At 37.3% G+C, this 16,720-nt stretch overlaps 2 protein-coding genes across 2 annotated transcripts in view; both read left to right on the top strand.

Moving 5' to 3' along the window:
• The window catches only part of ttbk2a (tau tubulin kinase 2a), a 30,320-nt gene extending 23,178 nt beyond the window's left edge, over positions 1–7,142 (top strand). The window contains exon 15 of the mRNA XM_079833853.1: positions 1,853–7,142. Within this exon, the coding sequence (XP_079689979.1) occupies positions 1,853–2,297 (445 nt within the window). The 3' untranslated portion in view covers positions 2,298–7,142. The remainder of the gene's footprint in view (positions 1–1,852) is intronic.
• Positions 7,143–7,221: 79 nt separating this feature from the next.
• On the top strand, positions 7,222–16,164 carry noxred1 (NADP-dependent oxidoreductase domain containing 1). Its single transcript, XM_079833432.1, has 6 exons — positions 7,222–7,466; positions 7,557–7,720; positions 8,367–8,547; positions 11,927–12,084; positions 15,026–15,224; positions 15,615–16,164. Exons 1-6 carry the CDS (start codon positions 7,303–7,305, stop codon positions 15,751–15,753), a joined length of 1,005 nt encoding a protein of 334 aa, XP_079689558.1. The 5' UTR covers positions 7,222–7,302; the 3' UTR covers positions 15,754–16,164.
• Positions 16,165–16,720: the final 556 nt, after the last annotated feature.

Below are 16,720 nucleotides of genomic sequence, written 5' to 3'. Positions count from 1 at the left end.
AAGATGACAAACATACTGTAGATGCACTACTGTTTCACACTGGCCGCTCAATCAGAGCTGAAGCAGGCAAATCCCATTGTGGTACACCGGTATGTTTTTATTAAACAGTTTTTTGTGTTATCACTTCAGGATATTAAGTCGTTACTGTGAAGAAGACTAATTAAACCGTTATAACATCGTATCTGAAAAGTAAGAGAGTTTCAAATTAAAAACGTACCACTGTGAAACGTTCTGCTGCTTCTGTTTGATCAGCTTGATCATCCGCATTTTCAGAATCTGACTCATGCTGCGTTCACACCAAACGCAAATAGAGCGCCAAAATCGCGCCTACCGCGTCTAGTTTGATGCGTGAACATTTTGAATCCATCCGCATAGAAATCGAGCGCTTGAAGCGAAATAGACGCGCGTTCAAGGCGCTCCAGGAGAAATATGTCATAAAACACCACTCTGTCTCTTTTCATTTTCATTAAAAATATATATTAAACATTAATAGCCACATAAATGTGGTCCAGGCAACTCCTACATTATCTTCACTGCATGTGTATTTAAATATCCTTAAAAAATAAAGTTATGAAACTTCTCTTTGCCCTCAGTCAAAACGATTTGGCAGACAACAAATTATAGATTCATGACACCAAAGATCGCCCGTTAGATCTACACAAGACGCACCACTACAGGACATCAGAGCCAGCGGCAAACGTCAGAAGGACTAGCCGAGGAAAGGCTGCTCTCGCCGGGGTTAATGAGCGCTGAGCGCCCGGTGATCGCCTTAATCTCACAACTCCACAAACACAAGATTCTTTTTTTTTAAATAGGCGCTCTCTTTATAAATAAACCACAGGTTTTAGCTTTAAACAACTATATTCCCACCTGAAAAAGTCTTAAAACTACATTTTGTGACACAATAGTAGTATTTTTTAATTATGCAGGGTTTCTCATCACGTCAGTTTACCACATGACAGCAGCAGGCAGGCTCCTGATTGGTTAATGCGGCGCGAATTGATGCCAAAGTTCCGATTTTTCAACTCGGGTGTCAGGCGCGAATTCGCTTTAAACGCGTGAATGCACAAAAAGCACCACTCGTGCATAACACGCGTATTGCGCAAGACGCACAATTCGTGTCATTCGCGCAAACTGGACACGCGAATGAGGCGGAATCGCGTTTATCACGCCGCAGGACCTCCAGACGCACGTCAACGCGCCTTTCCATTGACTTAACATTGAAATCACTCGCTCCTGACGCTCTATTCGCGTTTGGTGTGAACGTAACATCAGGCTCAGACTGATATGGTAAAACTGACAACATTATTAACTTTTGAATAATGATTTGAAAGCTGAATCTTGCGATTATGGTAAGGGACGTTACATTTCCGATAAACGCTGGAGGTGTTCGGTCAATCACAACGCACTGGGTCAGCTGGCCAATCAGAGCACATTGCACTTTTGGGAAGGAGGGACTTTGTAAGATCGATACGTTTTAAAAGGACTAGGCATAGAGGAACTACAATAATTTACAGCATGAGAAAAATTATGTATTTTTTTTACATTAAAGCATATTCTATTATACCCAATACACAAAATAACGATCTTTGAAAATAGCATCATATGACCCCTTTAACAAGCATCCAGAATCCTCTAGTCATCTAGCACCGACCCATATCACCTGGAAAGTTGTTAGACATTTGGTTGCTGATTACTAGGCAGTAGCTGAGGCATTTTGAATGGTGGCAATGGTATTTGGGGCGGTATTTATAAATTGCCTTTTTTTATCATGTGTTTTTCAGGCAATCTCTAATTTCTTCATCAGTTTCATGCTATAGCATAGTTTGACTCTGTTTGACTTCTCCTCCAGGCTACGGCGGTACAGGATTCCTGCCGGCAGCAGCAGTGACTCGGACTTGCTGACCTGTCTGGCTCAGCTAATGCATGCCAGCCCGCCCCGTGGCTCTCCGCACCACAGCTGCTCATCCCCCCAGCGCGTGGGCACGAGGCATGTGTATGTCAGTCCCATCGCTGCTCACCACCTTCATCAGCGCTGCTCTAGCGCCTCCCCCCGCAGCTCCTCCTCACTGCAGCGCTCCGTCAGCTCTTCCCCATCCCGCCACGAGCATCGCGGAGGCTGTCTGGCCCGCAGCCGCTCTCCTCCCAGTTTCTCTGGCTCACCTCCTCTGCGCCGCTCTCATCCTCACACACAGGAAGGATGCTGCGGGAGACAGGCACGCTCCGCCGCCATACACACCCAACGGGGCAAAGCCGGCATCCGCGAGCTCAGGTGCTCGAGCAAGCTGAGCAGATAGTCAACCACAGGTTTTAGACACTGACAGAAGTGGGGCGTTTGGGTTTCAAATGTCCCAATTTCCGCATAGCTAAAAAATATTTGATTCTCGTTCCGTCACACATCTGCAGTTTAAGCTACTCTTTTGTTTTCTCTCCATGAATAGCCTCAATTTCAAGATGCTGCTTTGAATGCTAAAGTCAGTTTCAGAACATGGAAGGTTATACATGATGGTGATTGGCTGGATCTTTTGTATTTTATCGTTTCTTTTCTTTCAAACATTCCAGAGCTTTAATGAAGATTATTACATGTATTCATGAACTACATGAGGTTTGCATCAAGCTCGGTTGTACTATAGTATTTATGATGTTATTTATTTGGGCTTCGATGCATTGCAGCCGTCCCCTAGCAGTGGCAGGTACACTGATAGATCATGCCATCATTAACCCTTTCTGTGCTCTGTGCTTTGGCAACTATCAGCACCTATAGGTGGCCTGAAACACTCTACGCAAGTAACAAAACAAAAATGCAGTCTCTATGTGCTTAGAAAGGGAGGGGTGAGCGGTGGGTGATTGCTATTCACAACCTCACCACTAGATGCTGCTAAAATTCACACACTGCACCTTTAACACCGATGCCCTGTGTGAATGCACTGTTAGTCTTCCTATACGGTCAGGGTTTACTTTCATGTCAACTACTATCATGGTATCTGTCATCATTTACTCACCCTCATTTTAAAAAAAGTATCTGGGATGTGCTGGAGTAGACTTTAAAGAGTGCTCGACTCTTGCATAACATCACAACATTTATTTCCATCAAGAGATCTTGTATTGACAATGCAAGAGTCCAGCACTCTGTAAAGTCTCCTCCAGCACATCCCAAAGACTTTCAATGAATTTCTGAGGTGCCAATTCATGTGTGTAAATGATTCTTCATGCTCCCTCCCAACCATTCTTTCACAATTTGAGCCGGATGAATCCTGACATTGTCATCCTGGAATATGGCCATGGTGTGTCTTGCTACATGATTGTATAAGAAACGAAAAGCTACACACTCCATCCATTAGAACATTCTTCAAAAGATCTTCTTTAGTCTTCCACAGAAGAAAGAAAGTCACACAGGTTTGGAACGACATGAGGATGAGTAAATGATTTTTAGTTTTGAGTGGACCATACCTTAGGTTTGTACAACAGGACCATGCGCTTAAAATGAGCTGGCCAAGCATTTGCGTTTGTGTACTTGCGTAGACTGTTTCCGACCTGACTGAGTTTGCAAGAGGAACGCCAGAGGAGCACTTCTTCTTTTTCTTTTCTTTTTTCAAGAAATGGTGGCCACTGAAACAATCAACAAAAAAGTGTTCTTGTGCTTCAATGTGCCTAAAGAAGTTTTGCTTTGGAATATATATATAGGGCAGACTCAAGCTTTCAGAATCTAGTCGCAAACTATATAATTTGTTTTGTTTTTCTGTAGTGCGTTTTTTACCATTTTCAGTGAAAGTCACACCTGGTTATTTTCAGGCCCAAACAGAATATGTGCCTGCTATATTCCTCATAAAACACTACAATTATCCCTAAAACTGGACCATTCACAAAGTTCTGCATTTTTGAATGTAACATATTTATTAGTTAATTTGATTTCTGCTTTCAGCTACCAATAAGAATTGAATACTCTCAGATTCATCAAACATTTGCTATTGTTAACCCATGTTACATATATCAAGCAGAAAGTCTGCAGATTCTCTCTTCGCGTATTAAAAAATGACTTCTCGCTTGCAATATCAAAGATCAGTCAAAAACTTCACGTTGAAAGGGAAGGTTTTAAAATTGCAATACTTTTACAATTTCTTAATTGAAGAGTTCTGATACTGATACAGTAGCCAATATCACTGACTAAACATGGTTTTATTGTATGTGCCATTTGATATATTCAGTCGAACGAAACTGAACAAAGATTCATTTTACGTTACAAAAGCTCAGCATTTTTGGGCTGCAATTTGGCATTTGTCACTCATATCGAAGTTTATGCGTTTGAAAGTTCATTAAAAATGATAATACCTATTTTTAAAAAGCATGCAGCTAATTCCCTTCAAAGACTGGGGCATTAACGTACACAGCCGTCTTCCTTTTCCGCTTGTAAAATGCTGTAATATAGCTTCCACTTCCCATAGAAGGCCAACTGCATGAGCTAGAGAGAAATAACATGATGCCGCAATGTACAATAAACACAGCTTACGAGTTTTCATATACCTGGAGTTTGTAGCCTGATAAGTACTGTCAGCTTGTAAATAGGGACTTCATATTTCTTTTGCCTCTGGTTTTGTGTTTTAAATATATTCTCTTAAGCTCATCATCCACGTTTTAACTTTATATCAGCACTTGCAGAGAGAACGTTTATGTACCTACTCAATCCTCGGCTGGTTTATATGCGTTTATGTGTATGCCGTTGTAATCTGGTAGGTGATTTACCAGAGCATGTGGGACATCAGCAAATGGCATCGTACAATTATTTATATGTTTTCTCATGGCAGATGAAATGTAGGGACTAAAGAAAATGCATTAGGCAAGATTTTTTTATTTTATTTTTGTTTTACTTTAGTTAGACACTATTTACAGTTGCAAGAAAAAGTATGTGAACCCCTTGCAGAATCTGTGAAAATGTGAATAATTTTAAAATATGGATAGCCTATATATTTTTTTACATATTGTCCACAAGACAAAAAATAGCCATTGATTCTCATTACTGTGTGTCGTTCCCTGGATGATCCATGGCTGTGTGTGTGCTTTGTGATGGTTGTTCTTGAGTCTCTTGTTTGTCCTGAGCAGTTAAACTGCCCAACGTTCTTCAGAAAAACCCTCCAGGTCCCAAAAATTCTTCAGTTTCCAGCATCGTTTGCATATTTGAACCCTCTCCAGCAGTGACTGAATTATTTTTTAGGTCCATCTTTACACACTGAGGACAATTGAGGGACTCAAACACAACTAATAAAAAAGGTTGAAACATTCACTGATGCTCCAGAAGGAAACACGATGCATTCAGAGCCGGGGGTGAAAACTTTTTGAATTTGAAGATCAAGATACATTTGTCTTCCGGGAAACATGCAAGTATCTTCTGTTGCTTCTGAAGGGCAGTACTAAAGGGAAAAAAAATATTATTTTTAAACAACAAAAGCAAAATTTGGACATCATCACCATCATGTTCAAAAGTTTTCACCCCAGGTTCTTAATGCATCGTGCTTCCTACTAGAGCATCAGTGAATGTTTGAACCTTTTATTAGTTGTTTGAGTCCCTCAATTGTCCTCAGTATGATTTTGAGATCCATATTTTAACACTGTCACTTTTGGAAAGGGTTCAAAGATGCAGAAGATGCTGGAAAACTGGAGAATTTGCAGGATTTTTCTGAAGAACGTTGGAAAGTTTAACTGCTCAGAACAAACAAGACTCAAGAACAACCATCACAAAACACACACTCACAACCGTGGATCGTGGAGGAACGACACGCAGTGTTAAGAATCAACGGTTCATAAACTTTTGAATGGGGTTATTTTAATAAATTCAGCTATTTTGTCGTGTGGACTATATGTAAACATATTTTATGTAAAATATCTTATTCAGGACAGTACTAAATAAAAAAATAACATACATTTTGAATTATCCCTCTTATTTTGTTAAAATTATTCACATTTTCACAGATTCTGCAAGTGGTTCATATACTTTTTCTTCAAACTGTATATTAAAATGCAGATTTAATGCAGATAAGATCTTCACTCTGCCCTAAGACACTCTGGTCAGTCACCTTAAAGGGATAGTTCACCCAAAAATGAAATATGTGTCAGTTACTCGCCCTCATGTTGTTCCAAACCTGTACGAGTTTCTTTCTTCTGTTGAACACAAAAGACGATATTTTGAAGAATGTTGGTAATCCTCGGAAACTCGTACAGGTTTGAGGGTCGTACATGAGGGTGAGTAAATTGTGACAAAATCTTCATTTTTGGGTGAACTAACTCTTTAATACAGGTGTTTTCTACCATCAATGCAATAAATCCTTTGGCTGAAGGAGATTTCAGGCATATTTCACCCTGGCAAAGTTTCTATGTTCATCAGATCACTGTTAAATAACAGAAAACGGCACAGAACACCCTGAAATGCTGTTTCATTTAGTTGACAAACCCCTTTGCCTTCTGTAAAATAACATTGATCTATTAGCGTTTAGTGAAATGCTAGTTTAGTATACTGTTTTTAATCACTTCCAAAACAGACCATTCAAAAACATATTTTCTTGTTGGATCTTAACCTTTTCCCCCCTCATGCGTTTGTCTGTATATCAAACAATTAAACTGCACATTATTGTTATGGCAATGGACTGACAGTTTATCTGTGTAGTACGATTTCCCATCTCTAAGGATCTGAAGGGAATGAACAAAACTGGCTGAATTTCTCTATTTCTGTTCTAGTATTAATCCTCTCAAAATGACACGTAATGATGTAACAGTCTGAGAAAAGAACACGAATACACGATGACTACAGTTTTGCATCTGTATCGTTTTTATTTATCTTTTTCTTACTGCATATTGTTGTTCACCGTTTATGAAGTTAAATGTACAGTGTACAAAAGATTGTTAAGGGGTGGGACATTGTACATTACTGTAATTATTTGTGTTAATTTTCATTTGTATCATAGATGCCTTGTACAGTGTTTTTTCCGTTTCGTTTATTTGTTGTTTGTTTTTTCAGTTGGAATTATTTTGTATTTTATTTTTATAAACTTGCTATGAATAAAATTTTCATTCAGCATGCCAACATAGGTCTCCGAACATGAAATGTTACAAACTATATTTAAATATTGATATAATAAATTCTGAATAAATAAAGTGCGGATTTTGCCGTTGGGACTTTTATTTTGAAAACTGACGTAAAGCAACTGTTTTGGTCTTATGGATTCTAGTTTCACAGTTTGAAGTAGTTACTATAGAAACCGGACCTGTTTACGTAAAACCTGTAACTTGAACGATTCACGATTTAAATGTTTTATGAAAATGCTGGACTTTACCGTTAATTTAAACTCTCTCGGATTTGAGGCTGGACTCAGTGAAGATGAGAAAGAAATGCTTTTTCTGCGCAATCGATCTGCTGGGTTGACTGTAAGTGGATGTGCGCATGCTGTATTTGTCTGTGAACTTGTCGGATTATTAAGGTAAGAACCAGGTAAGAACAGTCGAGCAGTTTTGTATATCTCATATTTTTTAATTATTTTATACTACTGTCATGTACATTTTTACCACAGAAAGAAACTGAATTCTGAGAACGGCTGCACTGCTAAAACACATCTGTCTGTTGGCATACTGGGTGGAGGTCACGTGGGCAAACAGCTGGCAAAGCTTTTACTGCAAGCATCCAACCTCAAGCCATGCGACATCAACATCTCAACCAAAAGACCTGAGACCTTAGGTATATATAGCGATATAGTATGTTCTATACATAATTTTGATAGAGGGAAACGAGATACGTTTCTAGTTTCTAACAAAAAAGATGTACAGTGCCTTAACTACTATATACTGACATTTAAATTAAAAATTAGATACAATGCACTTATTGTACATACATGTTTTTACATTGTACTTACAATTAAAAAAAAAAAACCTTACACTTTAACCCACCCTTAAACTTGGCCATACCACCACACCAGTCCCTAATTGTACCCGTATCCCACCTCAATATCAGCAAAAAGTTTTGCAATACAATATGAACATAATAAGTACATTGTACTTATATTTTGGTGTAAGTACATAGTAGTTAAGGCCACCTAATATAAAGTGGGACCCTATTTACTTATTGTGATCCTCGGATCTCTTGGATTTAACCGTATAGAGCCTTAAAAAAAGAAGATGGCAAAATAAAAGATTCTTCAAAAAGATCTTCATTTGTGTTCTGAAGATGAACGAAAGTCTTACAGGTTTGGAACGACGTGAGGGTGAGGAATTAATGATGAATGATGACATTTTTACATTGTAGGACTGCTGTGCCCTCCTCAATAAATCAGGATTTTCATCAAGATCTACTGGTTAATTCTCTCTTTTCTTTCATTGATCCATAGGGGACATTTCAAACATTGGTGTTGAGTGTTACTATGACAACATTAGGCTGGCTAAACAAGCAGACTTGCTCTTCCTCTGTGTCTTGCCCTCTCATCTTCCTCGAGTTTGCTCAGACATTCGCTGCCATCTGTCTTCAGACTGTCTTGTGTACAGTTTCACCTCAGCAGTGCCATTGAAGAGGTATTCAAATTAACATTCAGTTAATTTTGAATAATACCCACTGTTATTCATTATGGAATAAGGACAATTTCCTGTGCTTTGAAATCTGTTTGTTGATTGAATCTCTGTCAGATTTTGATTATAGACTGCAGCGGTCGGGTTCAGGAAGTAAAAACTCCATATCTCCATAGGGAAATTGATTTTGAACGATAACTTATAAACTTTTAAAGACTGTGAGCTACGAGGTTGTTTCAGCTTCTGCTGAAGCTGTCAGCCTGAATTATTTCAGCTATTTTTAAAATAATCGTGTTTAACAGTGGAATTCCTGGCGAAAAAATACATTACCCATGATGCTGTACAGAAAATTACACCAATCCGAGAGTCGAAAAAAGCAACATGCATAGCTCTTTAGCTCCGCCCACTCCCATGAAGCACTGCGAATGACGTAGGCATGCCGATTTCTCTACGCTCTCAAAATACTGGAATGTTTGTGTATATATATGCTTATTTTGCAATAAAACTTAAATATATTGTATGTATATATATATATATATATATATACTCACCTAAAGGATTATTAGGAACACCTGTTCAATTTCTCATTAATGCAATTATCTAATCAACCAATCACATGGCAGTTGCTTCAATGCATTTAGGGGTGTGGTCCTGGTCAAGACAATCTCCTGAACTCCAAACTGAATGTCAGAATGGGAAAGAAAGGTGATTTAAGCAATTTTGAGCGTGACATGGTTGTTGGTGCCAGACGGGCCGGTCTGAGTATTTCACAATCTGCTCAGTTACAAAGAATGGTGTGAAAAACATCCAGTATGCGGCAGTCCTGTGGGCGAAAATGCCTTGTTGATGCTAGAGGTCAGAGGAGAATGGGCCGACTGATTCAAGCTGATAGAAGAGCAACTTTGACTGAAATAACCACTCGTTACAACCGAGGTATGCAGCAAAGCATTTGTGAAGCCACAACACGCACAACCTTGAGGCGGATGGGCTACAACAGCAGAAGACCCCACCGGGTACCACTCATCTCCACTACAAATAGGAAAAAGAGGCTACAATTTGCACGAGCTCACCAAAATTGGACAGTTGAAGACTGGTAAAATGTTGCCTGGTCTGATGAGTCTCGATTTCTGTTGAGACATTCAGATGGTAGAGTCAGAATTTGGCGTAAACAGAATGAGAACATGGATCCATCATGCCTTGTTACCACTGTGCAGGCTGGTGGTGGTGGTGTAATGGTGTGGGGGATGTTTTCTTGGCACACTTTAGGCCCCTTAGTGCCAATTGGGCATCGTTTAAATGCCATGGCCTACCTGAGCATTGTTTCTGACCATGTCCATCCCTTTATGACCACCATGTCCCCATCCTCTGATGGCTACTTCCAGCAGGATAATGCACCATGTCACAAAGCTTGAATAATTTCAAATTGGTTTCTTGAACATGACAATGAGTTCACTGTACTAAAATGGCCCCCACAGTCACCAGATCTCAACCCAATAGAGCATCTTTGGGATGTGGTGGAACGGGAGCTTCATGCCCTGGATGTGCATCCCACAAATCTCCATCAACTGCAAGATGCTATCCTATCAATATGGGCCAACATTTCTAAAGAATGCTTTGTTGAATCAATGCCACGTAGAATTAAGGCAGTTCTGAAGGCGAAAGGGGGTCAAACACAGTATTAGTATGGTGTTCCTAATAATCCTTTAGGTGAGTGTATATATATATATATATTTAATCAACATTTGTAAATTAGTAGTTTTATATTCCTCCATCGTTTTTAATTTGATTATGCCATTCGCAATGCTTCATGGGATTGTAGTTCTTTCCCTGACTAAAACCATACTGTTGTCTTTTTGTTCGATTTTCTGTTCTTTTTTTTTGCTTCAAATCAAAGTTTGTAGTGTTGGCTTGGTTTATGACTTATATTAAGACTATATTAAAATCCATACGGAACCAGCGCTGCTGAAAAAGGCGATGGGAACTGTTGCGCTCTATACTTCCAAAACTTAGATTTTGATAGAGAATTACAATAAAACGTTTCCGTGTTAGCTATTTAAAGGCACACTATGTCGTTTTTCGCCACTAGAGGTCGCATATTCAAAACAAAAGCGTAGCTTGATGATGCCGAGATTGAGCGCGGATTCGTGGGAGATTTCTTCACCTCACAGCTGGTGGAAAAGAATCAGGATGGGACTCGGGCAGAAGTCATGTTCACGGATGTGATTATATAAACGTTACTGTAGTATGAAGCAGAGCAGGTCGCTGAAGCGACTGCTAATAAGAGACGAGGGCGACACACAGCTCGAGAGCAGTGGAGCTTTTATTATTATACCGCAGACGACCGCTTCCACTTCTTCCGGTCAAGCGTATGTGGGGTAACGCAGAAATGTTTTATCATATTAGATACATTTGAGTGTGTTGAAAATTATGTTATAACATTATGTAGCCTACTGCGTTTGTTCTGCGGCTACTATGAGACTTGTTGTACACTGCAGTGAGCTAGATCAATATTAGGCATGTTAAACATGGTACTCGCGATAAATCATGAAAATCAGATTTAAACAATGAGACTAACTGTTGAGATCTATAACAATCATTCGTTTTCTGTCGATGAATGTATCCAAGCAGTTTCTCACCTGTCTAATAAAACACACAATATTAAAGCGTCTTTGGTGTTTCCATGGTTTCTACAAAATAAAACCGGAAATCGAGGGTAACGCGGGTATGATGTCATTGATAGGTGACGCCAGACACGGTCCGTGTCCTGGTTGAAATTGCTTATTTTTCTGGATTTAAACCTTCTTGGAAACATTTGGTATAATTAAAGTATATGTCAACAAAATATACAGCATTGTTCTAGTGGTTTTTGGATATTTTAATCCAAAAATCTTACATATTGTGCCTTTAAATAAATGTATAAATAAAGTTTATATTTTATTGCAAAATTATTATTTATTGTAAATATTTATTTTTTGAACTTCACATGTAGCCACAAAATGTCATATCATAGTTAAAGGGATAGTTCACCCAAAAATGAAAATTCTGTCATCATTTACTCACCCTCAAGTTGTTCCAAACCTGTATGAGTTTCTTTGTTCTGCTGAATGCAAAAGAAGATAGAGTGAAGAATGTTTGTAACAAAGCAGAGAGAGCAACCATTGACTACCATAGTAGGGGAAAAAATACTATGGTAGTCAGTGGTTGCTCTCTCTGCTTGGTTACAAACATTCTTCAAAATATCTTCTTTTGCATTCAGCAGAACAAAGAAACTCTTACAGGTTTGGAACAACTTGAGGGTGAGTAAATTATGACAGAATTTTCATTTTTGGGTGAACTATCCTTTTAAGCATCAGCTTATCATCATATCAAAACTTTTTTTTTTCAGGCTTGCAATGCTTCTTGACCACAGTTTTATTATCAAACCCCAGTATGAGTTTGTGGCTTGTGATGATGTGACTTCAATCTGGCTCCTCCACAATCAAGTGTCGGCAGCTTTAAAGCACAAGGAAGTGCTTTCGGCATCACTTCCTCTTTCAATGAAGGGTGTGTGAAAACTGTAGATGTATCCTTGACAACACATTTGCATTTTAAATGCTAAAGTATTTCAAATGTTTTTAAATGTTTATACCCATATGTCATTTTTATAGACATTAAGACATGAATGACATTATTATTATTATTATAATTGTTATTATTAATAACATTTCTAAAAAATAAAATGGTAATATCCAAATAAATATATATATATATTTTAAATATTAATAAATAAATGCAGTTCTTTTAAACGTTCTATTCAACAACGATAATGTATCATATGGAGCTCCTAAAGGGACATGTGTTGGGGAGAAAAAAATGATATGTCAATGATTTTGGTTCTCTCACAAATGTTTTTCCTTTCCCCGAGAAACTTTGCGAAGGAACGCAAAGGTATTGCGAGCGAAAGCAAAGTTTCTCGGGGAAAGGAAAAACATTTGCGAGAAACGCAAAAGGATTGACATATCATTTTCTCCAATTTAATATTTTTTCCCATCGCCATGTCCCTTTAAGGGCTCCGTAGTATCACATATGTTTCCACAAAAATATTAATTTAAAATTTATAATAATAATAAAGACTGGAGTAATGATGCTGAAAATTCAACTTTTCCATTACAAGAATAAATTAAAAATTTTAATATATTAAAATAAAAAAAGAGTTATTTTAACTTTTATTTTAGTGTTTTTATTGTATTTTTGATCAAATAAATGCAGCCTTGGTGAGCACTGAATTGGTGACTTTTAAAAATAATAAAAAATCTTAGCAACCTCAAAATTGTAAATGCATTCAAGCAATTGTTTTAAAAAACTGCTGAGCTGCATCTAGCTCATGTATTTTGTTTACTAAACAAATTATTTAAAAAAAGTGTCAGTGAAACTTGATTAATCTTAGGTGCACAAATATTCTTTTTGCAACTTTGTTACTAGCTTAGCTACGCATTGATACTTTTGGATACACTTTATTTTCAGGTGTCCTTGTTACAGTGTAATAATATATTTAAAGGGATAGTTCACCCAAAAATATAAATCACCCCATGATTTACTCACTCCAAGCCATCCTAGGTGTATATGACACTCTTCTTTCAGACAAATTCATACAATCAGAGTTATATTAAAAAAGTGTCCTTTATAATGGCAGTGAATAGCTGTTTCTGTTTTGAAGTCCATAAAAGTGCATCTATCCATCATAAAAGTTGCTCTGCACGTTCACAAGAGACTGGCGTTCCAGCAGATGACGTAACACGCAGGCACGCCCACCGGGGGTGAAACAATCAAACCGTCTCCATTGACTTTGTATTTCGTGAAGTGGCCTCCTTGTCATTTCTGCGAGCCGGTAAGAGCTGAATATGAGTCAATTGGCTACAGCAATATTTCCCGACTGTTAACGATTTTAAAAATGTTAAACGACGGACATTAATTTCCAGGGATGTAAACTAGGCTACTGCTGACCTTTTAGAATTAATCAGATTGTAATGCCTTTTACGTTATTCGTCACACAATGCACAAAGAAACAGTAGCGTAGGTGTTGCAGTTTTCAGCATATCAGAGGGAATGTTTGTCTTTCTTTTTCTAGGCTTTCTTCAGTAATTTCACAATCATTTTCAAATTATTCATAATACTCAAAATATATTTCTGAAACGCAGGCTTAGCCTACACATATATCATGCTAAAACTGGCAACTTTCATATTCAAGTAGCCTATGGAAAGTGTCATATATGAAAATACATACGTGCATAATTTGCTAGTTAGTTCACGTGCATTATTTTACACACTGGTAATCAAAAGTTTGAAATAATTAAGACTTTTTAAAATGTTTTTGAAAGAAGAAAGCTGAATTTATTTGATCAAAAATACAGTAAAAACACAAATATTAAGAAATATTAATACAATTTCCAATAGGCCTAGTTGTTTTCTATGAGAATGTATTGTAAAATGTAATTTATTTCTGTAAAAGCTGACTTTTCAGCATCATTACTTCAGTGTCGCATAATCCTTCAGAAATCATTTTAATATGCTGTATAAAGAAAGGCACCCTAAAACAGTCCACATTCTGCACTACATCCTAAGTCTTCTAGATCATTGCATTGTATACGGTCTGATTTTAAAAAACTATTTGCCATGTGCACCAGGAAAGACAAATTATAACCTGAAGAAGTATGCCAGTCATTCAGTATGATAAGCATTGCAATAAAACAATTAATATAATTCATATTTTTGTATAAATAGCTTCGGTGTTTAAAATTGCCCTGTGTATAATGAGCTGGTGGGTTTATGGTGAGGTGTGTTGCAGACCGGGTGTGATGGGCCGCTTTGTGCCAGAAAGTCCAGGGCCACTTTTTTGCCCCAGTCCACCCCTGTCAATAAGCAATGACTTTGCTAATGCCAGTGCAGTAACAAGTTTGTTTCTGCTTGTGCTGTAATTTATACCCTTTTTTTAAAGTCAACTTAAAATAAATGAACACATTTCACTAAAAATATTATATTGTTTCATACTACTAAATAATTAAGGAGATTTTACATTATTTATTCAGGTAGATTCCATTAAAAATAAGCCTTAAAAACGACTCAAAATATTATTTGTTATATTGTTACCATAAGTAGCACATAACATTTTTTACAGTGTAGGATGACTTGAGGGTGAGTAAATCATGGGCTAATTTTCATTTTTGGGTGAACTATCCCTTTAAGTACTGAGTAATATTAATTAAATACATGTGCTAACTATAGGGTTAAGGTTTGGTTTAATTGCATGTAATTATGCATAATTTACTGTACTCTAGTACATGCAACATGTGTGTAACAAGGACACTGTAAGATAAAGTGTTACCATACTTTTTTATTTCCCCTCCAAATATGTCTGTGTCCATCTGTCATGTGAAGTAAATATAGCATGGTTTTCATATGGTGTGCTGTAAGAGTCCATTAAGTAAACTGTGAGTGTTTACTGAAGGTGGCCTCTTCCTGGATCAGAGATGGGTATCAGCTGTGCTCTACAGTCTCCTCAACACGTGCACGGCAGAGAAGCAGGGCTCCGGAAACACTCTTCGTCTGCTGAATGGGCTGTTTGAGACCGGTGTTTCAACAAACACATTCACTTACCGCAGTTTCATGAATTCACCCGGTGCATCTGATCCCAATAAACCCGATGAGTGAGTGTAAAGCATTTTTTTTTTTTTTTCACCGATTTGCATATTAGTTTTATTCTAGTTTAATTATCGTTTAATTAATATTTTTACACTTTCATGTTAACGTTAGTTAATTTTTTGTTATTTTATTGTCATTTTATTCAGGGTTTTTTATATGTTGCTGTTTAAGAGTCATTTATTTATTTTTTAGTTTTTGTTTTTATTCATTATTTAATATATTTTAGTGCTTCAACTAAAACTTATTTCAGTTTATTGCCATGGCAACATATCTAATTTTCATTTTTAGTTTAATAATAACCCCTTTCTATAGTGCTTGCTTCATATTCATATACTATTACATAACCAGGTTTTATAATAATTTGCTCATAATAGTTTGTCTCTGTTGTTTCACAGCCTTTTTCCGTGGATCAATTTGGTTGATGCACAAACTAAAGACACTCCATTGGCTGATTTGGTGCGGAGAAATAAAGGTTTGCGAGATTGCATTTCAGTCATGTATTACAGTGCGTTTTCAAGCCTAGCAGAAGGATGATTTTCTTCATAGTAATTTGTTCACTGAGACTAATCAAATTTAATCGTGCAACATTTTGGTTTTTAGTGTGTCCATTTCTGTGTTCATGTTTAATCTGTTTATAATTGACCATCTGTTATGTGCAGATGTTTGTAAGCCTCTAAAATAAGTGCTAATTAGACTCGGGGGGGGAAACGTTAGTATGTCAGTTCAGCTGTATCCCTCTGAGCTGTATTAGTGCTATATCTGAGTTTTATCCTCTGCAGATTTTTGCCACACGAGGCCAAATTTTCAAGTACATTTGAATGTGCCAAGATAAATGGCAAAACAAGGATTGCATGACAAATATTGACTAGAGCAAATAAACAATAGAACTGTTCACTTATCTCACAAAACATGTAAAGCTATGGAAAATGCTTGTAAAATAAATGGAAGAAACAATTTTCTTTTGTATTTGTTTTGTATTTTATTGTTTTGTTTTGTAGATTCAAGGTACGCTATGTAGCTACATTTAAATAATGCAATACATCATCAGTCCTCCTTCCAAAATGTGTTTTTTCGTACCCTGGTTTACTATGGTAAGCCTGTTACAAGTGTTTATATTTTAGACCCGTCAATATGATTTTCATAGGAAATTGTGAGTGAGAAAGGTTGTACGAGGAGCAGCAAAATCCCCAACCTCCGTATCACCCGTTTTAAAAAGTGCAGAACAGCAGAGAGTCTGCTGGCAAAAAGAGAAAGCGACAGAGCTCGTAATAAAACAAGAATCAACATTGGCTTGGCTTTTCAGAGATGGCAAGAACTGAGGGATTTGAAATGTTGTTAAAGCAATGCAGAGATGGCGTTTTTATTACTATACCAGGTGAGTAAGGTATTTTATTGAACAGATAAATTGCCATATGTAGCTCTCTAACAGAGTTCATTGTAAAGCATTATCTATTGTGAAGGGTCGTTTCATTATGATTGTTGTTGTGTTTTCAAGGAAGTA

Source organism: Gobio gobio (genome assembly GCF_949357685.1).
Source record: "Gobio gobio genome assembly, chromosome: 13".
Classification (NCBI taxonomy): Eukaryota; Metazoa; Chordata; class Actinopteri; order Cypriniformes; family Gobionidae; genus Gobio; species Gobio gobio.
The sequence above is the reverse complement of the archived record's forward strand: the minus strand, read 5'-3'. Positions and strand labels throughout refer to the sequence as shown.